Source organism: Xenia sp. Carnegie-2017, unplaced genomic scaffold (genome assembly GCF_021976095.1).
Source record: "Xenia sp. Carnegie-2017 unplaced genomic scaffold, XeniaSp_v1 HiC_scaffold_19, whole genome shotgun sequence".
Classification (NCBI taxonomy): domain Eukaryota; kingdom Metazoa; phylum Cnidaria; class Anthozoa; order Malacalcyonacea; family Xeniidae; genus Xenia; species Xenia sp. Carnegie-2017.
This window is the reverse complement of record NW_025813481.1, coordinates 10,135,059-10,161,237: the sequence shown is the minus strand read 5'-3', so window position 1 is coordinate 10,161,237 and position 26,179 is coordinate 10,135,059. Positions and strand designations below refer to the sequence as shown.

General features: G+C 38.7%; 2 protein-coding genes across 2 annotated transcripts; one reads left to right on the top strand and one right to left on the bottom strand.

Moving 5' to 3' along the window:
• Positions 1-237: 237 nt before the first annotated feature.
• Positions 238-19,920, bottom strand: LOC124439430 (polycomb protein SUZ12-like). The gene is made up of 15 exons (XM_046989655.1): positions 19,488-19,920; positions 18,926-18,963; positions 18,540-18,607; positions 16,987-17,052; positions 16,805-16,859; positions 16,419-16,422; positions 16,232-16,332; positions 15,430-15,670; positions 12,681-12,955; positions 6,692-7,030; positions 5,085-5,242; positions 4,923-5,015; positions 4,265-4,370; positions 2,807-2,886; positions 238-646 (listed from the first exon to the last, which is right to left on the bottom strand). The coding sequence occupies exons 1-15, from the start codon at positions 19,585-19,587 to the stop codon at positions 439-441; spliced, it is 1,932 nt and encodes a 643-aa protein (XP_046845611.1). The 5' UTR covers positions 19,588-19,920; the 3' UTR covers positions 238-438.
• A 404-nt stretch (positions 19,921-20,324) lies between these two features.
• On the top strand, positions 20,325-22,231 carry LOC124439429 (DNA replication complex GINS protein PSF1-like; the record flags this gene model as incomplete). The annotated part of the gene is given in 3 exon segments (XM_046989654.1): positions 20,325-20,619; positions 20,622-20,930; positions 21,436-22,231. Coding segments are annotated over 2 exon segments (594 nt in total), but the record flags the coding sequence as incomplete, so codon positions are not given.
• Positions 22,232-26,179: the final 3,948 nt, after the last annotated feature.

The following is a 26,179-nucleotide window of genomic DNA, read 5'->3' as shown; positions in this document are numbered from 1 at the left end:
GCGTGCTTGCTTAAAACCGTGAATTAAGCTTTGATTAGTCACTTTCGTGTTTTGCAATTCCGGGCCACCGTAGAAACGTGAAGAATATTATCTAGCTCAATAGCTCGTTAACATCACTTGTTTGCTAACAACATAACACACAAGACAGCGCATCATGCCATAGTCGTATTCGTCACCATACAAAACCTATGCGATTTGAACGTACTTTTCACGTGGCCAGAATAATTTTGTACGATATCGATGTTCGTTAACTTATAATCACCACAAGTCAATCTTGCAAGGCACGATCGATACTTACATAGCGCAGATTACTACGATACGTTGTTAGTTATAAAATGCTGTGCAAAATCAGAGATTCAACACACACAAAAAAAGAAATAAAATACACTACAAATTTATCTACTTTAAAATACCCCAAATATAGCTGCCTAAATCGTTTCATAACATTTTCCTCTCGTGCCAAATGTTTCGAACATCTAGCATTTCCATGGTCTTCAATAAGTCCGCTTTACAAAGTATGTTGAAATCGTTTAGATTGACGAGATGAAGTAGAAAATTTCGACAAAGTTTTTCATTAATAATAGTTTCACCATATTCTTCGACGAACGTCTTGCATGCTTCCGGTATTTGCAAGTCGGCAATGTATCTAAGGTGATCAGAAAGACAGTAAACGACATGAGCTGTCTGACACTAAAACGTGTACGTGATTTGTTCGTTCGGGAGAAGTAGTTCTGAAGACCCCCGGGCTCGGTCGATTGTAAGCCAAAAGCTGAATCAGATATTTTTCTTTAGAAATGTGTGAAATTGTTCGGGCATCATGAAAAATAAGGAAATTTGTCACACGTGAATTGCTAAATTTGAAATTTTCGACTGCAGCGTAACATAACAGTTGTAAACGGAGTGTGTTTTCATCATTGAAATTACTGCAGATCCTGTATAACCCCAACAGGGCATGAAAAAAAGACTACAATACATACTGTTCAACCCTATACAACACAAGTAGGTCGTGTAAAACAGAATATGATACATCCTGTTCTAGTCTGTACAACACTAGCAGGGTGTGTAAAACAGAATATAAAACATCCTGTTCAACCCTGTAAAACACCAGTGGGACGTGTTAAACATGTTATACTAAATATTGCTAACTCTATACAACACGAACAGTGTGTGTAAAACAAAATCGAAAACATCCTGTTCAACCATACGCAACACGACCAAGGTGTGCAAAACAGAATAGAAAACATCCTGTTCAATCCTGTACAAAAGAAAAACGGTGTGTAAAACCGAATAAAAATATCCTCTTCAACCCTGTACAAAATCAACAGGTCGTGTAAAACACAATATAACATCCTGTTAAACCCGTACAACACAAAAAGATTGTAAAACCTAATTACAGTTCATCTTTATTTGAATCGTCGTCAGACCGAATAATGAAAACAAAATCACTTTTAAACGGAACTCTTCCGTTTATCGACTGTTTGGTAAAACATGACAATCAAAAACTACGAACAACAGTTTATCGCAAGCCAACACATACTGACCGACTACTAGACCAATCATCTTACAATCCTTCATCACATAAAGCCACCACAATCAGAACATTAATAAGACGTGCACAAATCATATGTGATTGACCGGATGCTCTACACAACGAAAACAGCTATCTCAAACGTGTTTTTGACAAAAACAACTATAACTATGACTTTATCAAACGTAACACTTACAAACCCAACGAACCCAACAAAACGAACAACTCAGTGACAACAGCAACGATACCTTACATCAAAGGTACGTCTGAGACTATCTCGCGTATCTTACGACCATACAACATACGTGTCGCACATAAACCAATCACAACGTTACGACAAGTATTAACGAACATAAAGGACAAAGAACAACCCAACGAACGACAAGGTGTAGTTTACAAAATAAACTGCTCCGACTGCCACGCCTCCTATATCGGGGAAACTGGCAAGAACTTAAACATAAGACTTACTGAACACAAACGAGCTACTAAGAAACAAGACAAAACTAATCACATTGCCGAACATCACCGAATCACAAAGCACAACATTGACTGGGACTCGGCAAAATGCATTACTTACAGTACTGACTATAGACAACGGCTTACATTAGAAAGTTGGTATACCAACTTGGAGCAAACCCCCCTGCACAGATCACAGCAATTACCGGCACCTTACAAACGACTTATTCACAATACAAACAAACGATCAACTAAAACACTTCACACTAATTCATTAACACTTACACACATCACACCTAAATCACACATCACAACTAAAAATAAAAATATTTCACTTCACACTAATTTACAATGACAATACACAATTAACACCCATACATTACAACTAAAAACATCACACCTAAATCACACATCACAACTAAAAATAAAAATATTTCACTTCACACTAATTTACAATGACAAAACACATTTCCTGTGCACACAATACAATGACGTAAGAACCTGATAACAAATACGGCTAACCTGACGTTTACTCCTCATTTGACTCTGAAGATGACTACTGCTAAGGTTGTCGAAACGTCAGTCAACAACAACAAAAACAGTCCTTCTCAGGACTATACCAACCTGGACGATCGACATTTACAAACATTTATTTGGGGAATTTTGTGCATTAATGCCTTTATTGCTCTGTATATTTAAAAACATATTGAAAACGACACTTCACACAGCGATAGCTAAACAATATGCCTTCATTCATTGATTAGACTAGCAATTTGACTTAGCTTTTATGCAGAAATCTACCATTTATCAGGAAACACTTACCCTCGTTTCATAACGTGAATATTCCACAGTTTCATTAATTTCTTCTCTCCGTCATTGACATCCGTAAAATCATCGATCATCTAAATATTGCAAAGATTATGAACGTTGTGCTAAAAATGACAGGTGAAAAAAGTGAATTTTTTTGTTAAACATAACGACCATCGGACGTTCACTCGGGCTACTCGGCAAGAACAGTGTTTGGTTATATTTGCGTATCATAATTGTTGCCGAAATTCACGACAATGTAATCTTACATGTATATATAATGTAAGTTAATCTTTTCTATTGTAGGCGTCATTAGTTACGCTCAGGCGTGAAACGATCCGAGAAAGATTTGACTGCGTGGTTTTAAGAACTCTGTGTCAGTCAGGCGTGATTTGAATCGTCTCGCGCGACAAAACACTTAAATCTGAATTTTAATGTAGGGCATACCTTAAGGTAGCCCGAGTTAAAATCACAGTTTACGAATCCAAGTGAATAGCATTACTAGGCTTCTTGTCTTCTATGTTCACAGTAACTTCTCATCACAATTTGCTTCAACTGAAGTTGAAGACAAAGAAAAGGAAACACCTACCGATGTTTACGTATCTCTACATCAACATGTAGTATTCCAGGTATTAAAATAACTGCGTTTTTTGCACACTTTGTGGCCTTGTAAATCTGAGACGTGTCTTTGACAGTAGCTAGCATGCAGATTTACGCCCGCTATGTAAATTTTGAAGGATTACCATTATTCATTTCTTTAGAAATCTATTGTTCTCACGGGTAGTAAACACAAAAATATTTGCATAGCGGGAGTAAAGAATCGGGCTGGCTAAGCTACTGATCTTTGAAAGCTGTAAATGTAAATATGTGTCCTTTATGAAAAGAATTTATAGATATTTTATTCTTATCACATAATGGCCGTATTGCTTTTGCTATTTGACTTTAATCAGAATTTCTCTGTCAGAACTTCCGTTAAAAAATCAAGCACTCTTTCCACTTACTTCGAGGTGTCGATTCGTTCTTATTTAATGACCTAGAACTCAATCTACTAGATATCGGACACCACCGAGATTCTACAGTTACGAGTGAGGCAAGCCGCCATATTGAAAGGTGGCAAAAGTTACGATATTTACGACTAATATCTGCTTCTTCGGCATTGATAAATTGTTTCAGAGTTGATAGCCTACGTTTGGTTTCAAAATGTTTGATAGGATTTCTTTTTCAACTTTCCTTTAGCTTACTTTTAAGTGAGAATATGTCACTTTTCAAAATGGCATCCATACCTCACCCACCTTGACATAATAGTCAGACAATTGTGGGATTGGGTTCTAAATTATACGTTCCTATCATAGTTTGCATCAAAAGAACTTGAAGGCATATGAACAGTCGATTTTGAATGTAGCCTTATGAAAGTGAATGTTTAGAGTTAGTGAAAAGTTAAAAAAGTATCTGCAGCAACTTGACTTCACGTACTTTTTGTGTTTTTATTCGCAACCATTCTGGATTCAGTTCATCTTCACTGTCAAATTCCAAGTCATCCGGTTTCATAGGAAGGCACGTGTTGGAATGAAAATACACTCTAGATTCAAATGAACACAAAGATGCGATGTGGCGTGCAAAGCGTGAGCTGATTACCCTATAGATGAGTTTGCATTAGCCTGTGCAAATCGATTTGAGCTCAATGAATTAAATCGATCAAAGAGAATTTGCTAATCAATCATGAATACATGTTGGAGGAAAAGTTTTAACTTGATCTTTTTCGCATTATTGTTATTTTACAAAAGAAATAACAGATGTTTTTCGTGTCTGCACGGGCTTATGCAAACCTCTGATACGTTTGTGACAACTCTAAACTACGTGCAAACCTTCATTTTGCAATAAATATTTTTGGCCGGCTATATTCCTTTGACCAGCAGTTATTTTGTCCCTGTGTAATGAAAGAATAGCTCGTGGCTTTTCGCCTTTCAATGTCATCGAGCACAGGAATAGGTCGGATATCAAAGCCAAATTTCTGCAGTCAGCTTATTCTTCACTAGACATCTCATTTTTAGACTTATTTGGCATAAATCAACAAAAATTAAAACCTTAAGATGACTCTATGTTGGTTAAACAGAAAATTTCTCCAACATACCTGTTGTGGCCATGAAAAAATGGTCTCGTTATTTCGGATTCGCTATCGTCCGGTTCCAGGAATTCGCTAAGACTTTCCTTTTCTCGTTTTGGTCTGCAGAAAGATAAAATCAAATTCTTGTGTCATAAAAACTAATCATAAACGAGGTAAGAGCGTACCTACCTACAAACAAGAAGGGCGGTGTATGACGTTCTACGAATGGGACCCTCTCGACTGAAGGCATAGCCGACCATTTCGTTGAGATCTTCGGCCCCACCAGCATAGGAACTGTCATAGTTTTCATTTAAACATACATCTATACGAGCTCCTTTATTGTGGGGCTACATAACAAAGGTAAAGAATACATTAAAATGAGAACCTTAGCTTTAAAGCCATAGAATATTTAATAAATAGATAACAATTAACCGTTGTCTATACAGTTATAGATTCACGGGTATGACTCGTCATTAGTGATAAGAACTAAAAAATGGTCAAAGAGCCACCGACGCGAGTCACTTTTGGTTCTTGTCACAAATGACGTCTTACTATACAATAAGACGTCATTGCAGTATAGATACACTAACGGTATCTATAACTGCATAGACAACGGTTTCATGTTATCTATCTGGTTTACACAATAAAATCAAAAAAATTCCTAAATGAAACTGTCAACAGTTTGTTTTCTTTGTCCCTCAACACTTGGAAAATTGAAAAGTCATGATTTCGCAAATATGACACGTACATGATCTATGGGATAGAAGAAATGGTATTAGCTAGCTTAGTCAAGTGATAAAATGTGATTGGCTAACAAATAGATAGGCAATGGGTGATCAATATTGAAAGTTGATTATCGAAGACAAAGTACAAATTAACGTCTGATAACCAGGTTTTTTCTTTTCTTTTTACTCAAATACGTCAAATGCTTCAAGTAGGCATTCTTAATGACTTCATTTGCCAATTCGGGGAAAAATTCAGATGAATATTTAAATAATTTCGCCGTTCGTTTGTAATTTGAAAACAAGAAATTTTCGGATTGCCAATTACGTTCGTATATACTCTTATAGATCATAGCTTTCCACAAATGAAATTGTTCGAATTGTTATGGTTATTATACAAATAATGGCTATCATTAAGCCTTAAGTTATGATGCTTTAAAATATACAAGTAGCTAATAATGTAATGTAGATTTGAGCAATGGCTGCGGTGAATTCCCTGGTTCAAAGCATAGGATAAGTATATGTTGTAGAACAAATACTTTTATTTAGACTCCTTGGCTGTAGAGCAATACAAATTGGAAAAATTTATGTCTCCATACTAGTATAGAGGTTCCGTGGCTGTAAAGGGATTGAATAAGTTATATTTCAATACTAGTAGATAGGTTACCTGGTGTAGGGCAACAATTGGAAAAAGTATGCATAAGTGGACAAAGGATTTGAATAAGCTAACATTAATACTTGTATACTTGTTAAAATTGTACACCAAAATACTTGCAGACGAAATATAAGCAACAAAAATATTTTTTAAAAAAATCAGCCTGTCAAGTTTTTTCATCAAATTTTAGGGTAAAATTTTACAAGGGTAAAGGTACGTAGTCATCTCACAAGTTTTGGTCCTGCAATGTAAATTCCAGAGCATTATCATAATTCATTAATATAGAAATCTATTGTTTTCTCAGTGAGTGAACAAAGTAAAATTCACATAGCAAGACCAAAAACACGCACGCTGGCTACCCAACTGGTAGAGAGTCAAACAAAAGTGGATGGTAAAAAATACAACCAAGTCGTACTTACCGCGTAAGTGAAAAGAAATCTTCCGTGACAGCATTTAAGATGTTTCAAAAGACTGTATAATCGACCACAGTTTACACTACACCATGGACAGAGAAAATCATCTCTAGCTTCGGTCTGTTGTCGAGTGTGATTACTATAAATAAACTGATAGAAGATACGCATTTGTTTTCTTTCACGGTCAGTCTCATCCGTCGACATCGCCAGCTCCAGGTTGCTAATTGAATCCAGCTTTCCTTCTCGTAATGCCATCGACGACGAACCGTGGTGCAGCGGTTTTCCTTCCCAGGCAAGAGAGAATTTCAATGTAGGACCAAATGCAAACAGTTCGAAAGGTCCTAGCTGTGAAAATATATTAATATCGATACTGTCTGAGAATATCCTAGCATACGGAAACTTGCATGGAAGTTCCAAAACCTTATCATTGTAATACTTGCATGCAGGTATTCTGGCGCATTTTTCGGGAAAAACCCTGAAACCAAAAGAAGCAAAACAAAACAACTCAAGCAGTACAAATCACCATTTGAGAAGCAAAAGCGTATCTAGCCTTAAATATTATACGAATACCACCCCACCCCAAAGTCACTTTGCTAGCCAAATTTTTTTGGTAATCTTTCAAACATAGCATGAGCAAATTTGGAGGCTGGCTATGCTACTGCCCCTCATACCAATTAGCGAGCTGCTTACGCAGGAGAGCATGGTTTGAACACAAACATTAAACTGAATTCCACAGGAATGCTATTTCACGCTAAAATTTGAAGCCAGCAAAGAAACTAGTACCAATCTTTTAACGCCCGGCCAAAGAAAGTTCAAGCCACTGATATGTATAAAACTGGATGACGCAGCTTAGTGCTTGACTTGAATCGACGTGATTTATTTCACTCTTGGGAAAAAAATAATTATGATGACAAGACTGTAATAGAACGGTTTTGAGCGAAAATTCAAGTTCGCTAAATTTCACACAGAAATCTTCTTCCGAAACAAAGTTCACTTACGCACGATAACCTACTGTGCGTGACTTTAACCCCCACACATACGTGTCTGGGTGTAAAATGTACAAGTACAGGCATGTTTACCTTTCAAGTATTCTTTCAGTTATACATACAGCTAAGTGGATTAAACTCATACATGATTTACTTAGTTGCATTTAATAAGAACTGAGTCACCATGAAATCCGCTCAAAAAAAAAACAGTCTAAATTGTCCTATTCTTTTTCAAAATGTATGCGGCCTGAACTTCGAGAAATTCGACATGAACTACAAATGTTTTGTGAGCAAAAGAAGTTGCGCGTAGCTAACAATTTGATAAAAAACTCGACAAAAAAGTGCCATAATATGCAGGAAAGCATAGTGAACTTAAGCATAGAAAGCATGTCAGTTTGGCGTAGGTTGATTGTAATTTCAGCACCGACATAAAATATGCCAAATGAAGATATATATACTTGTGGGGAACTGGGACGAATTGAATTACGTAACCATATAGTTAATCATCAGTAGTGTACAATCACGTGATTAAGGGGAATTTAGAGAATATATTCGACAGGGATGGGAACTAATTTCGAGACTTTAGTCGAGTGCACATATCTGTACGTGAAACGGTGATTAATGAAATATATCAAACTTGTGAGTGAGTATGTTTGCCATCAACTTATAGCTTCTTTACCGCTCCCAACACAAAGTGGCACCTGCGACGGGATTGTGAGAAATGGAAGAGTTGATCTTTAGCGCAAGAGAAACTAAAAAGCGCTCAATCGAGAAGCGAAATATGACCGGCATAGAACGCCAAAAAACTACTGTTGGCAAACTAACTTCAGAAATTGATCAACTGAAACTTAAAATTCAAGAACTTCGAAAGAGGTGATAACGATGACGAAATTGGAAAATGGGTAAATGAAATCGAATTAGAATTAAATTCGCGTCAAATCCAAGAGTTGGATCCCCCGGGGAGCCTGTCACTGAGCTCACAAAACTAGGATGGACATGGACAATCATGTCACCGGGGGAGAACGTTACCCTTAATAAACTGCTTTTTACTCAAGTACTTCGCAAAAAGTATGAGCAACTGTGTAGGTTAGATGTTCTTGGACTCGAGGACTCTCGAACAAATGATCAACAGAATGTGTACAGCGAGTTTAAAGAGCAGATGTGAAAGAAAGATGTGAAGAAGGTTGGTATGAGACAGGACTACCCTGGAAGGGAAATCACCCACCACTACGCAACAAAAAATGTGGCAGTATTAGAAGATTAAGTAGTTTGACTAAAAAACTAGAGAAACAGAATCTCATGGAGCAGTATCACGAGATTATTCAGAAACAGTTGGAGGAGCTGGCAGAAATGGAAGTCAACGGCAAAGAGTTCTACTTGCCCCATAAACCAGTGGTTAAGCAATCAACAGAAACAACAAAGCTAAGGATCGTGATAATGACAAAGCACCGTCCTTGAATGAATGTTTACAGACCGGTCCACCCCTTCAGAATCATTTGTGGAAGGTGCTGGTGAGAGGAAGATTTCACCCAGTTTCGTTAACAGGAGATATAAAGCAGGCATTCCTCCAGGTAAGAATACTTCAAGATCGAGACGTAATGCGGTTTCATTGGTACAAAGCCATTAAGACGAAAGAGATAACCCTACGGTTTATCAAAGCTCTGTTCGGCTTATCTCCTTCCCCGTTCCTTTTGGGAGGAGTCATAAAACAACACCTAGAAAACCATGAGCAGACCAACCCCGACATTGTAAAAGAGGTTAGAGACAGCCTATACGTCGACGACTTTGTGAGCGAGGGAGAAACACTCGAACAAACAAAGAAATGAAAAGAAACTACTACGGAAATCTTCGCCAACGGGCAGTTTACTTTGCAAAAATGGCACTCCAACATACCTGAGCTAGAATCAGCACAACCACAACAAGCTTCGACGGATGAGACCACATTTGCCAAGTAACAATTAGGAGCGACTACATCCGAAGCAACAATTTTTGGATTATCATGGGACAAAAAAGGAAGACCTCATTAAAGTTCACATACCTACGGACATGTCTCACAACACGAAGCGTGAGATGTTAGCTAAGACAGCGAAGATCTATGACCCACTCGGTTTGGTGTCTCCTGTCACGTTACAAGCAAAGCTCCTCTTTCGGGACTGCTGTGATGTCAAGTTATCGTGGGATAAGGAATTGCCACAACAACTGAAAGATATCCCACGATCTATCAAAATTGCACGAAGTATCGTCGGTTTCCAGGAAAGCATACCTTTGCTGATGCTTGCAGTTATGGAGTTGGGGCAATAGTGGTGGCAATTGTCCATCATGTGAGTGGTACTAACAAGGGCCTGGTGGCTTCCAATCCTCGTCTTGCTAAGAAGGACCTGACTATACCACGCTTACAACTTTTATCTGAACATATGGCAACAAATCTTGTTCATAACGTCAAGGAAGCGCTGGACGGCTTCCCAATCAGCAATGTTTTTGGATGGCTGGACAGCACAGTAGCTCTCCATTGGATACGGAATGGTGGAAGTGAGGATTTAAAGCAATTCGTTGGGAATCAGGTGAGGAAGATACAGGAAAAGAACTACATCCTGAGACACATTCCTGGGAAAGATACTCCTGTAGACCGAGCGAGCAGAGGAGGTAAAGTGAGAGAAGAAAACGATCTGTGGTGGAAGGGATCAAAGTGGTCGACAACGAAAGAATATTGGCCAGAGCACAACCAAAGCAACCGACGAGGGTCACAACCACAGCAACCGACGAGGGTCTGGCAGAAACAAAACCCATAAAACAAATATTTAAAACTGCAACCCTGCAACGAGACGAGTTCGACGAATTGCTGAACGAATATGACCTCTGGAAGACCTTGAGAATTTGTGGATAGATCTCGCGATTCACTCAGAACAGTAGAAAACAATGAAAAAGGAAGAGTGGTCCATTGAATAGAGAAAAAATTAACAATCGGAGATATTGGTGGATAAACGAGTTCAAGCCCAATCTAGACACTGCAAAATTTTGTCAAGATCAAGAAAGGCTTCATCTTTTGCCAGATAAAGATGGTGTCTTGAAGTGTTATGGCCGAATTCAAGGAGATCACCTTATTTACCTGCCCGACAGCGATGTGTTTACAGAAAAGATTGTTCAGCATTCCTATTATGTCATCCTTCATGGGGGAGCAAGTTTAACAATAACGAAAGTACGTGAAAATTACTAGGTTCCGACATCAAGACAAATGTGATGCGAGTTATAAAGCGCTGTCACGGATGTAAAAGATTTCAAGCCGTTCCCTACACAAGTCCTGTCACAGGAAATCTACCTAGAGACCGCACTAAGCGGCGTTTACCGTTCCAAGTAATTGGTATCGACTGCGCTGGCCCGATAAAGTATCGTAAAAGGAAAAATGTTGGAGGAAAAGCTTGGATTGTAGTGTATGCATGTGCAGTCACGAGAGCATTACACCTGGAATCACTGAAGACCATGGACACACAAGAAGTTCTCACAACCTTCAAGCGGTTAATTGCGCGAAAAGGGTGACCAAGAAAAGTTTACTCCGACAATGGCAAGACGTTTGTAGCTGGAGCATAGATATTAAAAGGAATTATGCACAACGAGAGCTTCAACGACTATTTAGCTAAGTTACACATTCAATGGCAGTTCAACCTTAGCCGAGCTCCATGGTGGGGAGGTCAGTACGAAAGATTGATCGGTTTGATCAAACAGGTCGTTTACAAATCGATCAGCAACGGCTATCTGACCTGGGAAGAACTCGAGGAAGTATTTTGGATGTGGAAATCACGTTGAATAACCGTCCACCCGGATACATCGAAGACGACGATTAACTTCCCTTGCTTGCACCGAATGCCATGCAGTTTGGATTACCAAACGTTCTTCCAGAGCAGGAAGACCATCGAATCGAGGATAATGACCTTCGACGCAGAGCAAGGTGTATACGGTGCTGCAAGGAAGTGTTAAGAAAACGGTGGCAGACAGAGTATTTGACAGTACTGCGTGAAAGACGTAACATGAAGCACAACAGGAAAAAGGCAAACATTAGCATTGGTGACGGTGCAATCATAAAGAAAATCGGAAAGAAAAAGAATCGACGCAAGTGAAAATTCGGAAGTGTGGAGCGGTTAGTAACAGGAAACGATGGTGTTGTGCGAGGAGAAAAGCTGAGAGTTGGAAAAGTACAATCGAATGACCACTCCACTTACTATACCCGATGGAGTTATCTTGTGACGTAACGAGGAAGCATGAAACTACCTCGGACACGGATCTGAATGTGGATGCCAGTGAATTCAAACTAAGGAGAAATGCCGCAGCAGTTGCTGAGTGTCGGATACAAGATCAAGTAGAAGAGGAGCAGGAAAGTTGAGAAGGGAAGAAACATTTCCAAGCATTAGGACATTAACATTTCTTATTAACAATAAATTTATGTTAGTTATTATAGTTAGGTAGTTATCTAGTGAATGATTTAATGTGTTTATATTCGTTTCCAACGAGCAAAAGGAATAGGGGGAGAGGTGGGGAACTGGGACGATTTGAATTGCGTAAATATACAGTTAATCATTAGTAGTGTACAATCACGCGAGTAAGGGGGATTTATTGACTATATTACATAGGGATGGGAAATCATTTCGAGACTTTAGTCGAGTGCATATATATGTACGTGAAACGGTGATTAATAAAATATATCAAACTTGTGAGTGTGTTTGCCATCAACTTACAGCTTCTATAGCGTTCCCAACAATATTACGTATATAGAAAGATATTAGCAGGACCAAACAGGATTATCGATATGCCTACTTCGAAAATGCTTTGACATTAAGTATTTGCGTATGATCGTATATCAAAATATATTCCGAAGAAAAGCATTCAAAAAAACTTGTTCTGTAGAAAAATGCGTCAAAACTTAACACAAAATGACTTTTTCGCGCTTCGGGACGGTACTGGTACCATTATCACAGATTGGACTCCCGGTCACCTGAATTAAACTCAATGCACTCTACCTTTCCGTTATAAGCGGCCTCCCATGACATCTGCTTACGTTTGCGTTGTTTACCAATGCCCTTGTCGTGCAAGACCAGTTCATATTCACCGTCAACTAAAAGACATTCGCGTTCATTTCCAAAGATAATTAACTCGGTGAAGTAAACTATTTTGTCGATATCTTGGAGATCAACTTCAAAAACCTCTTCCGTTTCTTTTGACGAAATCGTGCCGTTTTCAGATGGCCGTCGACCGCGAAGACGTTTGTTTGGGGGCTCGGAAGAACTTGATTTTCCTATACATAGCAAAATCATAACATATTTTCATCAACATGAAGTATAAGAGTGTAGCATCCACAAATTGTTATTATTCAGAAGTTCCAAGATGTGAAAACAAGATTATCAATAAAAAAGGTACGTAGAGAGTATATGTGGGTAGCCACAAAATAGACGGCAAATAGTTTATGTACAATAAACATCGAACTTTGTTAAATATTCCAGATTGCAAAATGTGCGATGAATTCAATCCTCAGTCGAATGACCGACCCGAACAAGCCTCTGCAAATTAGGGGAGCACATGCCAAATAAATTTGCGAGATGCTGTGGTTGTTAGTTTTAGGCTGTAAATAGTAGATGTGAAGTAAGTCATTCATCTCTATATTAGGACTGGATAGTGTATAAACAATGCATTGAACTAAAATACAACTGGAACAATAACTCCTATAGTTTTGTCCCATGATTGGCTGAAGCCAAAATACATCTAGAATTTGTCGAACTCCCCCATGAAATAATGCGTGTTTTTTTCGGCGACCGATGTTTAACTAGGCTTCTTGCCAGTAGAAAATCGAGATAAAAAATGATTTATTGTCGTTTTTTTTACACATTTTGTGCTTTGGAAATTGCATCTAACAGAATTAGTTCATGCAACAGCAAGATGGAGAAACATATTCAGCAAGAATCGAGGACGAACGATCAGCAGACAAATACAAGTCTACAAGACGAAACTAAATGTTAAAAAAGATGAATGCTGTATAAAACATATTTGAATATTCATAGCATTTTATACACCTTTTTCGTGTATGATTCATGTCCTTTTACGTTCTATTAATATTCCAGTGATATTATTTGTTTGAAGACACAATTTACCTTGTTTATTTCAATATTGTTCTTGTATCAACTACCAAGCTTATCGGCCCGCTGTGACATGCATTTTCTCTCATTTCATTATTTGCTTAAAACAGACAAAATAAGAATGGCGGGTTTCTTATTTGAAATATGTTCTGGACTATTATGCATTTACATCAGTAAAATAGCTTCTTAAGAACTCTTTTTGCATAGATCTTTCACTTTTCTCATGACACTAAGCTGTATGTATATTTGCAGCGTGTGTATTTTCATGGCATGAAAAATGCTTCTGAAAAAACACATTTTTCTCTTTAGCAAATTGATCAATTTTTACGAAACCTAATAGGCTTCTGTATTTAAAATGGAACTACAATATTTAGGTGGTTTGAACGGTTGGGTATGCCTAGAACTTTCAAAAACTCAGAAAAAGCAACAAAAATCGCGCGGACTTTTCGTAATTTTTGTCTTTGTTTCAAAATTTCACAGCAAGTTATGACTTTTGGCCGATTTTTTTGACATTCTATAATTTTCACTAATATTTTTCAAATACGATAGTATTTTCAAAAGCTGCGGCAAGGTTTACTTTTAAAATTTTACAAATATAAAAATGCTAAAAAGACTTGTTAGCATCACAAGCCATGTAAAATTAAATTTTGTTTGGTCGAATACTATTTGAAACTTGAAGCAAAGTACTGGTATATAGTCCAGTTATGTGCAATCTGGTCACAGTGCTTTGGTGTGTAATGCGTAAAAAAAGCAAATGAATGAATTTTCACATGTGTCTTAAAAGACTTAAATGCATTAAGTAATCTTCTCAATGTGCATAAACATGAAGTCATTATGACAATGGATCAACACTAATGATACACGTCTAACACAGTGTGATGCATTATTTATTTACAAAATATTTTGGTATGCGCGCCCTTCAGAAGGGTTACGTAATTGGTCATTTGAATGAAGAGTAAGCTCAAAACACATTATTGCCATCTCAAAAAACGCATGCGCGTGGCTACACACAAAAATCCAAGATGGTATTTCGCATTATCATAACCATTATATTTTACATTAGCGCAACAAATTTCTAAGCAATGTTGAATCAAAAACAGAGTACATTAATCAACAATTATTGGATTAGGTCGAGAATCATATCAAGAATTATTCAGATCTATAATAGCTACTACATTACCTAAAATTGGGGAAATATTTTTAAAAAGAAAAGAATTGACAAAATTTGCGGTCTGAAACCACCTTAGACTTCGCTACTTAACTCGGGAAAAAAATCATGAACAATGAAAAAAAATATGAGGAGACACACTCAAAAGAAACAAATTCGTTTTATTCAGCAACCAAGCAAAAATTAGTAAAAATAAAAATATTTCAAATTTCATTTTATAAAATAAACCACTTGACTTCCAAGTGTTTAATTTCATATTTTACAAGGGCGCCAAAAAAAACACTAATTGGGAGAGGGGATACATATACATTCAGCTCTGCCCGATTGATTTGCTTTGAAAGCAAGGGCAACACAAATAACTAATCAGTCGAGAAAGCTGAACGTATGAAATCCCCGAAACTAGCCTTGTAGTCTTCCCCTGAATTATACTGTTTTCCACACTCGACAAGGGCATTTAACGAACCCACTTACGTTTTTCGTTGGAAACAAATTCATTTTTTTTTCGTTTCTTTTTCTTCGCGTTCTCAACAAAGGGAATGCTGACTTCCAACATTAGAAGAAATGATCGAACGTTTCTATTGGTCTTTGCATCAAATATTGACTTTGGCACGGAGACACTGCATGACTCGAGAAGCGGTTCTTCATCCGTGCAGGGATTATGGGGAACCAGGCAACGACCGACGCGTTCTTGAATGATAGGAGGAGTGGTATCCTAAGTGAATGGTTACAAATGAAGAAAATAAGACACGCATGCGTGCAATATATATATAGCTGTATATTTTGAGGGACCCGTTTGTTTGACACTCACGACATACAGAATTGTTAATATACATGGAGCAGAGATGTATTTAGGGGAAGAGTGTGGAGGGCTATCAGATATGCACCTCTACTAATTTGGGGTAGATTGGGTGCAGGAGGGATACAGAGTTCTCTAAGTGAAATATATTGTGATTACCGTTTAATGGAGCACACTTTCAAAATGTAAAGAGAATAAAAAATTGAAGAGCGAAAAAAAATATGACATTGTTACCGCAACAAGCAGCAACAAAAGTCTAATCCAAACTTAAGCAGCCTCCCTCCCTCTCTTCCCCGCATTTTTTATTTCTCCCAAACCTTCCCGCGTGTTCTTAGCTTCCTATAACTCTATAGTAACACAGAAAATACTTTCTTATTCTTATATACAATGATGTGCATGTACAATTGTACGTTCTAGACTAACAAATTGCAGAACTGCTGCACACATTCAATAGAATGATAAAGCTTTGCTACATACCTTCCTTCGCTTATGGCAAACTTTAACTATGAACACTTCAGCTGGAACCAAATTTTGATCAGCCAGAATGTCGCTGGATGGTGTGGGTATTTCACCGCAAACTATACCAACAAAAGAACATAGTCCTCAGCAATGGCGTACAATATACTGACATCATAATCATATTTGTTTTGTATAACATTCATACTGCACTAAAACAGCGCTTCTATCAAGGTTGATATCGAGAAGTTCTCAAAAGAACTGTTGAAAACCAAAATGAAAATAACTATGCATATAATTAAATGACACGATGCATTTCGGCAGACTTTTCAACAGGCACCACGTCTGTTTTGATGAAAACTAAAATTTACTTCTATTTATATAATGAACACCTTCCTAAGGCTGTTCTTACTTGTCTATCGTTATAGCTATCTTTATTTCGGTTTTCGGCAGTTCATTTATAAGCCACTCAATTGTAATTCATTATGACAAATACGCTGTTAAGCAGAGCATTATATTCATGTTCGTGTTCTTCTTTACTTACAAACAAACTCCGACAGACAAACATTCTTAATGAGCAGGAGCAACTCTCACCTGGACCTCGAAAAAGCCTTTAAACGTCATATTCAAGTAGCCATTTTTATCTGAACTAAAATTTAAAGACGACACCATTTAACATAATATCTTGTGCAGAGAACTACTTCTGTCTAAAGCATTCTCAGAGCAATTGTGAAGGAGAACCTCACAAATGAAACAGAGCTTCATTGTATCCTTACCAAGTCAGATTTCCGTGATTCATACGTTCACATCTCTCTAAGATATCGTCAATCTTGAATTTCTCCCTGAAACACACGATGATAAACATCTCAGGCATTTTTGTAAAGTATCACTATCTACGGAGAAATTCCCGCAATTTATCATGAGCTCTTTACAGCTTAGCCGAAATCCCTGTAAGAGGAAGTACAATTCTACTTTTCACAACTGTTATTGGCACAACGGTAAAAACTGCGTAAAGGCCCGTTCACACGAGTGAGCAACCGACAGTCGGATCCGCCAATCTAAAAATTCGGACGGAAATAGAATTCGCTCAATTTTCATCCAACTTAAGATGAAAGATAGCCTTCTGGTCAAATTACATAGATTTGAAAAAGACAAAAATACGAAAAATATATCGATAAATGTACTGGACAGCACAAATGGCTGCTCACAAGACTAATTATACAAACGAATGTAAATATCAACAAAATTATCAAACCGTCTGAACAAGCAAAAAAAGTCAGAACCGAAACAATCGGATCAGACAATTCAGATCATGTGAACGGTCAAAAGTCGCAACATATAATTGAAGGACTTGTAGAATTTCATAAAACAATATGTAATAGGCATGCATAAAAATAACTATTTGCTCCGTGTTTAAACATTTAAGCAAGACGATAGTCGAAATAATCCATGCACGGTTCATAAATATAGCTAAAACGTTATATACTACAACACAAATAACACAACTCATTTTGGCTAAATTTATGATTCAATATATGATAACATACTCAACGAAATCTATGTGTCAGCTTACTTGCCCTGAACTAAGTGTACCTGAATATTTTAAAAAGTACTACAGGAAGCAGATCCCAAAGGAAATAGCTAACTTGAAATTCAACATTTGAACTGAAATAAGTAATATGTAAAATCTGTAAGTAAAGGATTAGGTTTTATTATGTTTGAAAGAAATTCGAAAATGAACACTAAATTTAAGGTCTCAAATATTATAATTCAAACATAGAATTTCATACTCTTCGGAGGTTAGTAGAATCCTGAGAAGGACAGTTGTTTTGTTTTTGTTTTTACTCTGAAGATGACTACCGCTAAGCTTGTCGAAACGTCAGTCAACATCAACACCAACAGTCCTTCTCAGGACTTTACTAACCTGGAAGATCTACATCTACAAACATGTAATGATACTCACAGGTTCAAACCACCTATTTTATAGCTACATCCCATTGTTTATTCCGCTGATGTTTGACTAACAATGCAAGAAACCAAAAAACAACCAAAAGAAAAATAAAAATCTGACAAACATGCAGTGGCGTCGGCAAGGGGGGTAGGAGATTGCCTCCCCCAAATACATATATGTATTTCAATCTTCCACAAATTATATAAGGTGCAAAGTGGATGGGCTATGAATCCTTGAACTCAAGGGATCATACCTGCAACTAATTATCCATACACATAACTATAGTGACATGAGAATTTTAGAGACACTGAAATGCAATGCAAGAAGGCATTTCACAAATGGAACATTAAAGAATTCATCAATAAAGCATTTGCATACCTTTGTCGTTTATTTACTCTAGTTGAACGATTTCGCATGTATGTCAAATTCCGATGAAGAAATATGGGCTGAAATATGAAGTAAAAATATTTCAGGTCAAACTTAAAAACAAAATCCTCACTCTCCTATTTGTGGACAGGCAATGTGTACAAACAAAGAGGGAAAATAAGGCACAAGGACAAAAATTCAGAACATATATTTTTTGTTTGAAGTGATTAAGTCATTTGCATGTGGGAGCAGATGGTTTTCAGGCTCAGATGTAGGGATGACTTCACTGCCATAAAATAATTTCAGTTTCCTTAGAGGTTAGAGATCTTTCCCAAAAGTACAAAAATATTCAAAACTGAGCAAAATTAGAATGCCAAGAAATGCACTTACTGCAATTATATTTCGGTGTTAAAAGCTTGATAAATCTGTGTTGGTTCTAAAATGCAAAAATGATTACAAAAATATGTCTTCTGTATATATTTTGGACAACTTGAAGCACTGACTAAAAGTCAACATATGACAATAAAATAGAATTATAAAGTGATTAGATAGATTTGACTGTAATGTATTAAACTCTTTCATAAATTACTGGAAATAATCACTTCAAGAGTCTGCATCAATTTAAAGGATTCATCTTCATGATTTCAATTACCATCAGCCTACTAATCTTGTACTTATTTCAGTTGCTGAGAAGTTTAGCAAATTTGAGCATGCGTAAAATTATATTGGAAAAATAAAGCATCAAAATGACAAAATGCAGAAATGCAAACACAATAACAGTAGGTTTGAGGTTAGGGCTAGGACTTAGTCATTAGAGCCAGAAAATATATCTGACTATTGCAGTTTTTCATTGTTCGAGATTCTTTCTTTCTTCATAATGTAGACGACTCTTATTGAGTAAGCGTGTTATTGTCTAAAACTTCTTCCAAATATGCAGTTAGTGAATCGCGAAAAACATACTTTCAAATGTTCGAAGAAAGGTTTCATGGTCATTTCTCAGCTGTTCAAATTTCGGGTTTCTTCCGTTCGTGATCACGACGGCATCTCCTTTCTCCAACATCGCGTTAATAGTAAAATATTCAAAGACTACCAAATTAACAATTGCTTCTTTACCATAGAGTGTGTCTCATTTCAATGCTCCATATTGCAAGGCAATTGCTTTGATTTGTCTCTGCATTGACGAGGAATATTGTCTTGAAGAAAATTGAGCGTAAGTTTTCACGCTTCACCAGTGTGGCTTCGCCATAAAAATTTCGCTTTGCACATGCGTTCCACCCCCCCGGTAAAAGTACGTTTTCAAGCTCAATTGATACGAAATAAAAGCGCCGTCTTAAGAAAACGCTTTCGGAAAGAAAGTGAAAAACAACAAAGTCGAAGCTTTTCAAAGTAAAGTCTTGTCAGGATTGAGGATCGATCGAATTCTTGATCATCCAACATATTACGTTTAATTCCCTTATGACTTCCCCCTGAAATATTTTGATGTTCGACTACTTCCACTTCTTTCTCACGAAGTTGAACATGAACTTGTCATTATTCAATATTGCTAAAGAAAGAATTTCATTATTTTAGTTAAAAAAGTTGAATCAACGAATATGTTGTACTTTTCATTGACGTATTTTGTAAGATACATGAAAATGAATTATAAAAAGCGTCCATGCTTCAAGACAATTCTATGAAAAACTATCAAGAGAATTGAAAGGGAAACCAATTATATGGAAACATCATGTAAAGCACGCGGGAAATAATGAAACCAAACAAAAAAATGTTAAATTCTACAATAAATTCGTTTCATGAAACTTTCCCTTGCAACTTTCTCTTTTGAAATGTTTGGTGAAAGCATTCGATCTCGTGAAAGAGTTGACGCGGACCAGACGAGACACGGTGCCTCCATTTAACGAAGACTGCGTGAGGCAAGTGTTGGACGAAATGAAAGCTTTATTCGAAGCCAACCAAAAGGACGTTGCAGCGACTGTTGAGGGAGAAGGCGGCCGAGTCTCCGCTGTTCAACTACGTCATGCGAGCCTCGAAAGGAACAAGCGCTGTCTCTTGGCCTATGTGTACAATAGAATGGAGCGTATACGTGAAATTCGATGGGATTTGGGAGCGTTCTTCCCGATGAAGTAAGGAACAACCTGAACGAACAAGAAATCGCTTGGTTCGGACAGTACAACCGTAATCTGGCTAACTACTTGAGATCTGTTGGAATCGATTTGATGCAAGTCAGTTTACCTCCGAAAACTTTGTGTATCGAAGTGCGATGTCTTGTTGATTATGGTGAATTCGTTACAGAAGATGGCGGAGTTGTTTTATTGAAGAAGAATTCAGTGCATCTATTGCAAAGATCAGATTGTGAACATCTTGTGAGACAGGGTATATTGGAACATATATTGTGATGGCAGACAGGTGATAATACTGATGTAGAATGTTGATCTCCAAAGGAAGCTGCTGTAGTGCAATATTCTCCGGGGACCATGAGACTGGGTGGTGGTGGTGGTATTGCTAAGGGAGCAATAACCCTAATCCCCCAAATATGTGCCTTCCTTTTGAATTTTTGAATTTTACTCTCTGATTCCTTATTTGAAACCAACTTTTGAGGCTTTTGCCATTCGTAGCCCTTCCAATCAAAATATGCTCGTTGTCCCAGTTCTTGTCTCTTTTTTTAAATATTTAATGTGGCATGCAGAAAAAAGCTTCTTATATTAGTGAGGTTCTTGAAAAAAGCAAAACAATGCAGATTTATAAGCTTACTGTTCAAAGTCAATTAGTTCATTTGATATTTTACCATTCACAATAACATATGAGTACTTTACATAATGTTTACATAATGCTTTTAAAACAATCATCAGAGTATCAGAAAAACAGGATTTCACCTCTCATCTTTGGATAGTTTGATTTTACATTCTTTTAGGCAATCACATTATTCAAATACGTGAGCAGAGATTTACACTTTGGTCAAGATAGTTTTCAGTAAACAAGGTATGTCACAAGATGACTGCAAGTAATATACATATGTGAAAGAGAATGTAAAAACCAACATAGCAAGAAAATTTCTCTCACTTATTCTTGAAAAGCATTTTTCTCCTTCCAGCCTTCGCAAGATATTCAATAAAAATTCTGTCAAGGTTAGCTACAGCGGCTTGCCCGATATTAAGAGTACAATTGCAGATAAAAATAAAGCAAAAATTTCCGATAATACCTGTAACTGTCGAGTAAAACCAAACTGTCCACTTAATATAAAATGCCTAACCTCGTTTCTTGTATACAAGGCTGTAATCACAATAAAGAATACAAATGAATCCAAAGTGTACATTGGAATGACAGCCGGTACGTTAAAGATTGCTACAACAATCATACGAAGTCTTTACTCCATTACATCCATAGAAATGTGACTGAACTTTCGAAATATGCATGGAAACTTAAAGAGGAAGGTAAACCATATAATATCACATGGTCCATAGTAAAGTGCGAACCACTAAGAAAATCAGTTTTGATAACAAAAAATAAATCATGTTGTCGGTGTTTGGAAGAGAAAATTAACATTACGTATGAAAATAAGTCATAAGAAACTTCTGAACAAAAGATCTGAAATGTTTGCCAAGGGCCGTCTCAGAAAAAAATTTACCGCGAAGTGCTTTTCGCAGGTTTATTATGTTAATTTAAATTTGAATAATAAACAAATTTAGATTTGAGGACGCAAAGTCTAAGACGACGTGAGTATGGCGTAACCATAGATATATTCAACATAGATTGCTGACGTATGTACATGTTATATGTGCGCGCGTGGGGCCATTACATTGAATTATAAATATACTGGAATGATGTTGCATCGTTCATATGTTTGCATCGTTCATTTCAGAGCCATTGGTACACTGAATCCTAGTTCTCATATATACGTTATCTAATTCCGCTGAAAAATTCAACAAAAAACATCTAAAAATTTTGACTGTAATTACGAGTGCTGAATTAGTACAAACTTTAAAACGGACACAGGTACAACTGAATTTCACTTTGCAGAACATATTTTTATTAAATTGCTTAGAAGATACAGTTATTGTATATAAAACTCGACGTTGTTATTTTTTAATGGCGATTTGCTAGTTTTGCAGTTGTAAATTATAGACCTAGGACTATAGCTACGTTTTTCTTTTCATTCAAAATTTGAAGAAAATAGGCAGCAAATTCACTATCTGTCTGTTGTGCCATTTTATATAACTCTTTTGTCTTATCCACTCGTGGTATAATTCAATCTGCATAGGAATCCGGTGTTGTTCAGTAGTAAATATACTGCCAGTTCTGTGATACTTCACAGTTCGAGAAGGAGTATACACATATCTAAGCGCCCCAGCCCTAGTTCGCATACTTATTTACTATGTATATCTGAAAGACATACATAGTAAGCACATAGTGTAATTATGCTAGCATAATTACAAGAAGCACAAAAATCGCACCGGGTAGTAAAGGCCAAACTCAGGACAACGGCAGGAGCCAAAGACGGCCGGCCCACCCCCAGCGCCCGTGCGGGGGGCCGTCGGGGTCTATTAATTAGAGAAATATTCTCTCATAGAGTATATCCAAACGTTCGACAGCCATGAAGCAGGGCAAGAACAAGTGTACGTGGTTATTACCCGGAAAGCTCACCACACGTAAGCGAAGCTTCATATGTGAATACTGTGGACTTCATATGAGGCGATTAATGGAAGGCGGGCGACTTCCACTACCATGTCGTAAGTGTGGGGTCGGAACACAGGCAGAAACTATCCTTTGTCAAGCCTGCAGTGTTGATGGGATGCATCATAAGCTCGTTTATAAACAGAAACAAGCAAGAAAGACATTTGCTAGAGTACTCGCCGAATTAATTTCGACATTTTGAGTTAATTTCAATTTGGAGAATTATCTCGCGTAGGGTATAGCACTAAAATTTGCGACACACGAGATGAATACTCTCGAGAAACTTCTGCAATTATATGACCAAGGCGTGATCAGCGGAGACGCGCTGAACGCCTCTCTTAAGGCTCTTCAACCGCCCGCTGACTCGACACCCACGCCAAAAAATGTCACTCCGCCTATCCCCAAACCGCGCAAGCGCAGGCCCGCCGAGTCTACCCATGATGAGTTGGACGCATACATCAATGAGCTTCTGGCTGAATTTAAACCACGACGCCTCACAAGGGCTCCTCCCCTACCACCCACGGAACTTAAGTGGGATAAAACGAAGGCCTTCAGCTATCATCTGAGAGCCTGGAAAATGCAGGTGCCGAAGGGGCACCCCTCCGAACGCGACTTGATGGTTTTCCTCAAAAGCGCCCAGCCCCACATCGGACGCAAACTCGTCGAGTAGCTATTAGCTCTACGAGGAGTTAAGTTCCAGTTGGCTGTAGAAGTTGAGCTTCGGAAGGATGAAGCAAATGGTACTAAAGTGCTTCAAGCACCAGTGTTCCGGACAAAGCAGATCACGCTGCTTCAGGCGTATGAGATTCCGCAAGCCCTACATGAAGCCTTCCCAACAATCCTGGAGAGACTAAAAAAGTTCACTCGGGAAGGGTCTGGGTGGATAGTGGATCGTGTCAAAACACTCTGGCTTGACATCGCTCACTACCAGCCTTTACGCGGAGGCTCATACCTTCCTCTCCCCACCTCGGGGGGGATAAGAATAAGAAGGAAATCGTCAACGTGAAAAACAAAGATGACGACTGCCTCCGCTGGTCTCTAAGATCTGCGCTGTTTCCCGCAGCTAAAAACCCGCAACGGCAGGGCAAGTATCCCACGGAAGACGGCCTTTACTTCGCGGGAGTGAGTGTACCCACACCGCTCTCCCAGCTCGAACGAGTAGAGCGTCAGAACGACCTTGCTATGAACGTGTATGGTTGGGAAGTCGGCGTTGTTCCTTGCCGTCTGAGCAAAGTAGAGAGAGCTCGCAAGACTGTGAATCTCTTCCTCGTCTCGGATTCGAAAAATCGTGAGAAACACCACTACAATTGGATCAACCGCCTTCTCAACCAGGAATCGAAGAATGGCCACCGGCTGCACTTCTGTGAGCGTTGCCTTCTCGGCTTCACCAAGCAGGATTTGCTGGAAGAGCACAAGCCTGAATGTCGAGGCATCAACCAGGCCGCGCTTGCCGGAAACAACCCCGGGAAAAACGACAAGATCCGCTTCGAAAGCCACCACAAGCAGTTCAAAGCGCCCTTGATAATCTACGCCGACTTTGAGAGCTTGATTCGTAAAATCGAGGGCCCCTCGCTTAACCCTGAAAAGAGCAAAACCCAGCAAACCTTCCGACACGAGGCCTTGCGGCTACTCGCACATAGTCGTTAGTTCCGACGGGGAAACGCCGCCGCTGCAGCTTTACCGAGGGCCTGACGCAGCCAAGCATTTTCTGGAAGCGGTCCAAGAAAAAGAGCGTAAGATGAAGACGGTATTGGCTAACTCCAAGCCTATGCGCATGACAGGAAAGGACTGGAGAGCCACAAGAAAGCCACAAACTGCCACGTCTGCGGCAAGCCCAAGTGTTAAAAAGGTGTTAAAAAAGGCCAAAGGTGTTAAAAAGGCCGTCGTGAAAAAGCATATCAGTCATGCTCAATATAAAGAGGCGCTCTTCGAAGGAAAGCGCTTCCACCACGGTATGGATATGCTGCGCAGTCGCGGGCATCAGATCTTCGGCGAGCATGTCAACAAGACATCGTTGAGCCCGCAGGACACGAAGCGCTGGATCGCGGCCGATGGGATCTCTACCCTAGCATACGGGCATAGGGAAGCCGGTGCCACAGGCGAAGAAAATGCCTTCGTAGAATAGCTGCTCCACGGCTAAACGCAAGGTAGTACCAGACAGTGAAAGCTTCGCTTTCATAAAAGCGTGACAGGACCCCATCGACTAAGCCGGCGGTGTTTCGGTCACAAAGGGCACCACTTGGAGCTCCTCGCGCACAAACGCGCGCTTGGGCCCATCGCTCAAATAGTACAACACGGGCTTCCCACCCTCAACCACTGCCCGCTCGACCTGGTGGGAGGTCACACTCCAACTTTAGGCCATCGAAGAGGCCCACGGGCATAAATAGACACTAACGCCTTCCCAACCTGGGTTTCCGTCTTGTCAAAAACGCCTGGGCATCCTTATACCGACTTGCTACGTCGACAACCGTCAATGCGTATTTGAATGTGCGTCTTCCAACTCGATGGTGAGGCAGCAACAAGAGATCGGCCTGGTGAACCTCATTCAGGGTGCTGATGTCAAACTTAGGTCGGGGGATAGCACTTCGCGCTGGTGCGGGCAAGTAGATCTGCCAGATGGCCTGTTTTGTTAGCCATTCATGAGTCTCATCCTCGCCGACGCCAGCCTCTCTAGCCAGCTTTGGGATAGCAGCACGGCCGCGCCAGTACCTCGCAGGACTGTAGTACACCTCTGCGAGGCGTTCCTCAACGCTTCCGTCCGTAGAAACGATTATTTTTCCTCCATTAAGAGGAGATTCGCTTTGGGAAAGAAACCTAGAAACAGCACTACCACATACACCACAGCGCCCTGCAAGTCTGGGGTTGCCGTTATGATTTACAACTATACCAATTATAACTGGTTGAATTTTTTTGCAACGTATACAAAACGCGAATAATAGTTATCAAGATTGACGTCAATGTTTTAATAAAGCTTAAGACAGTCA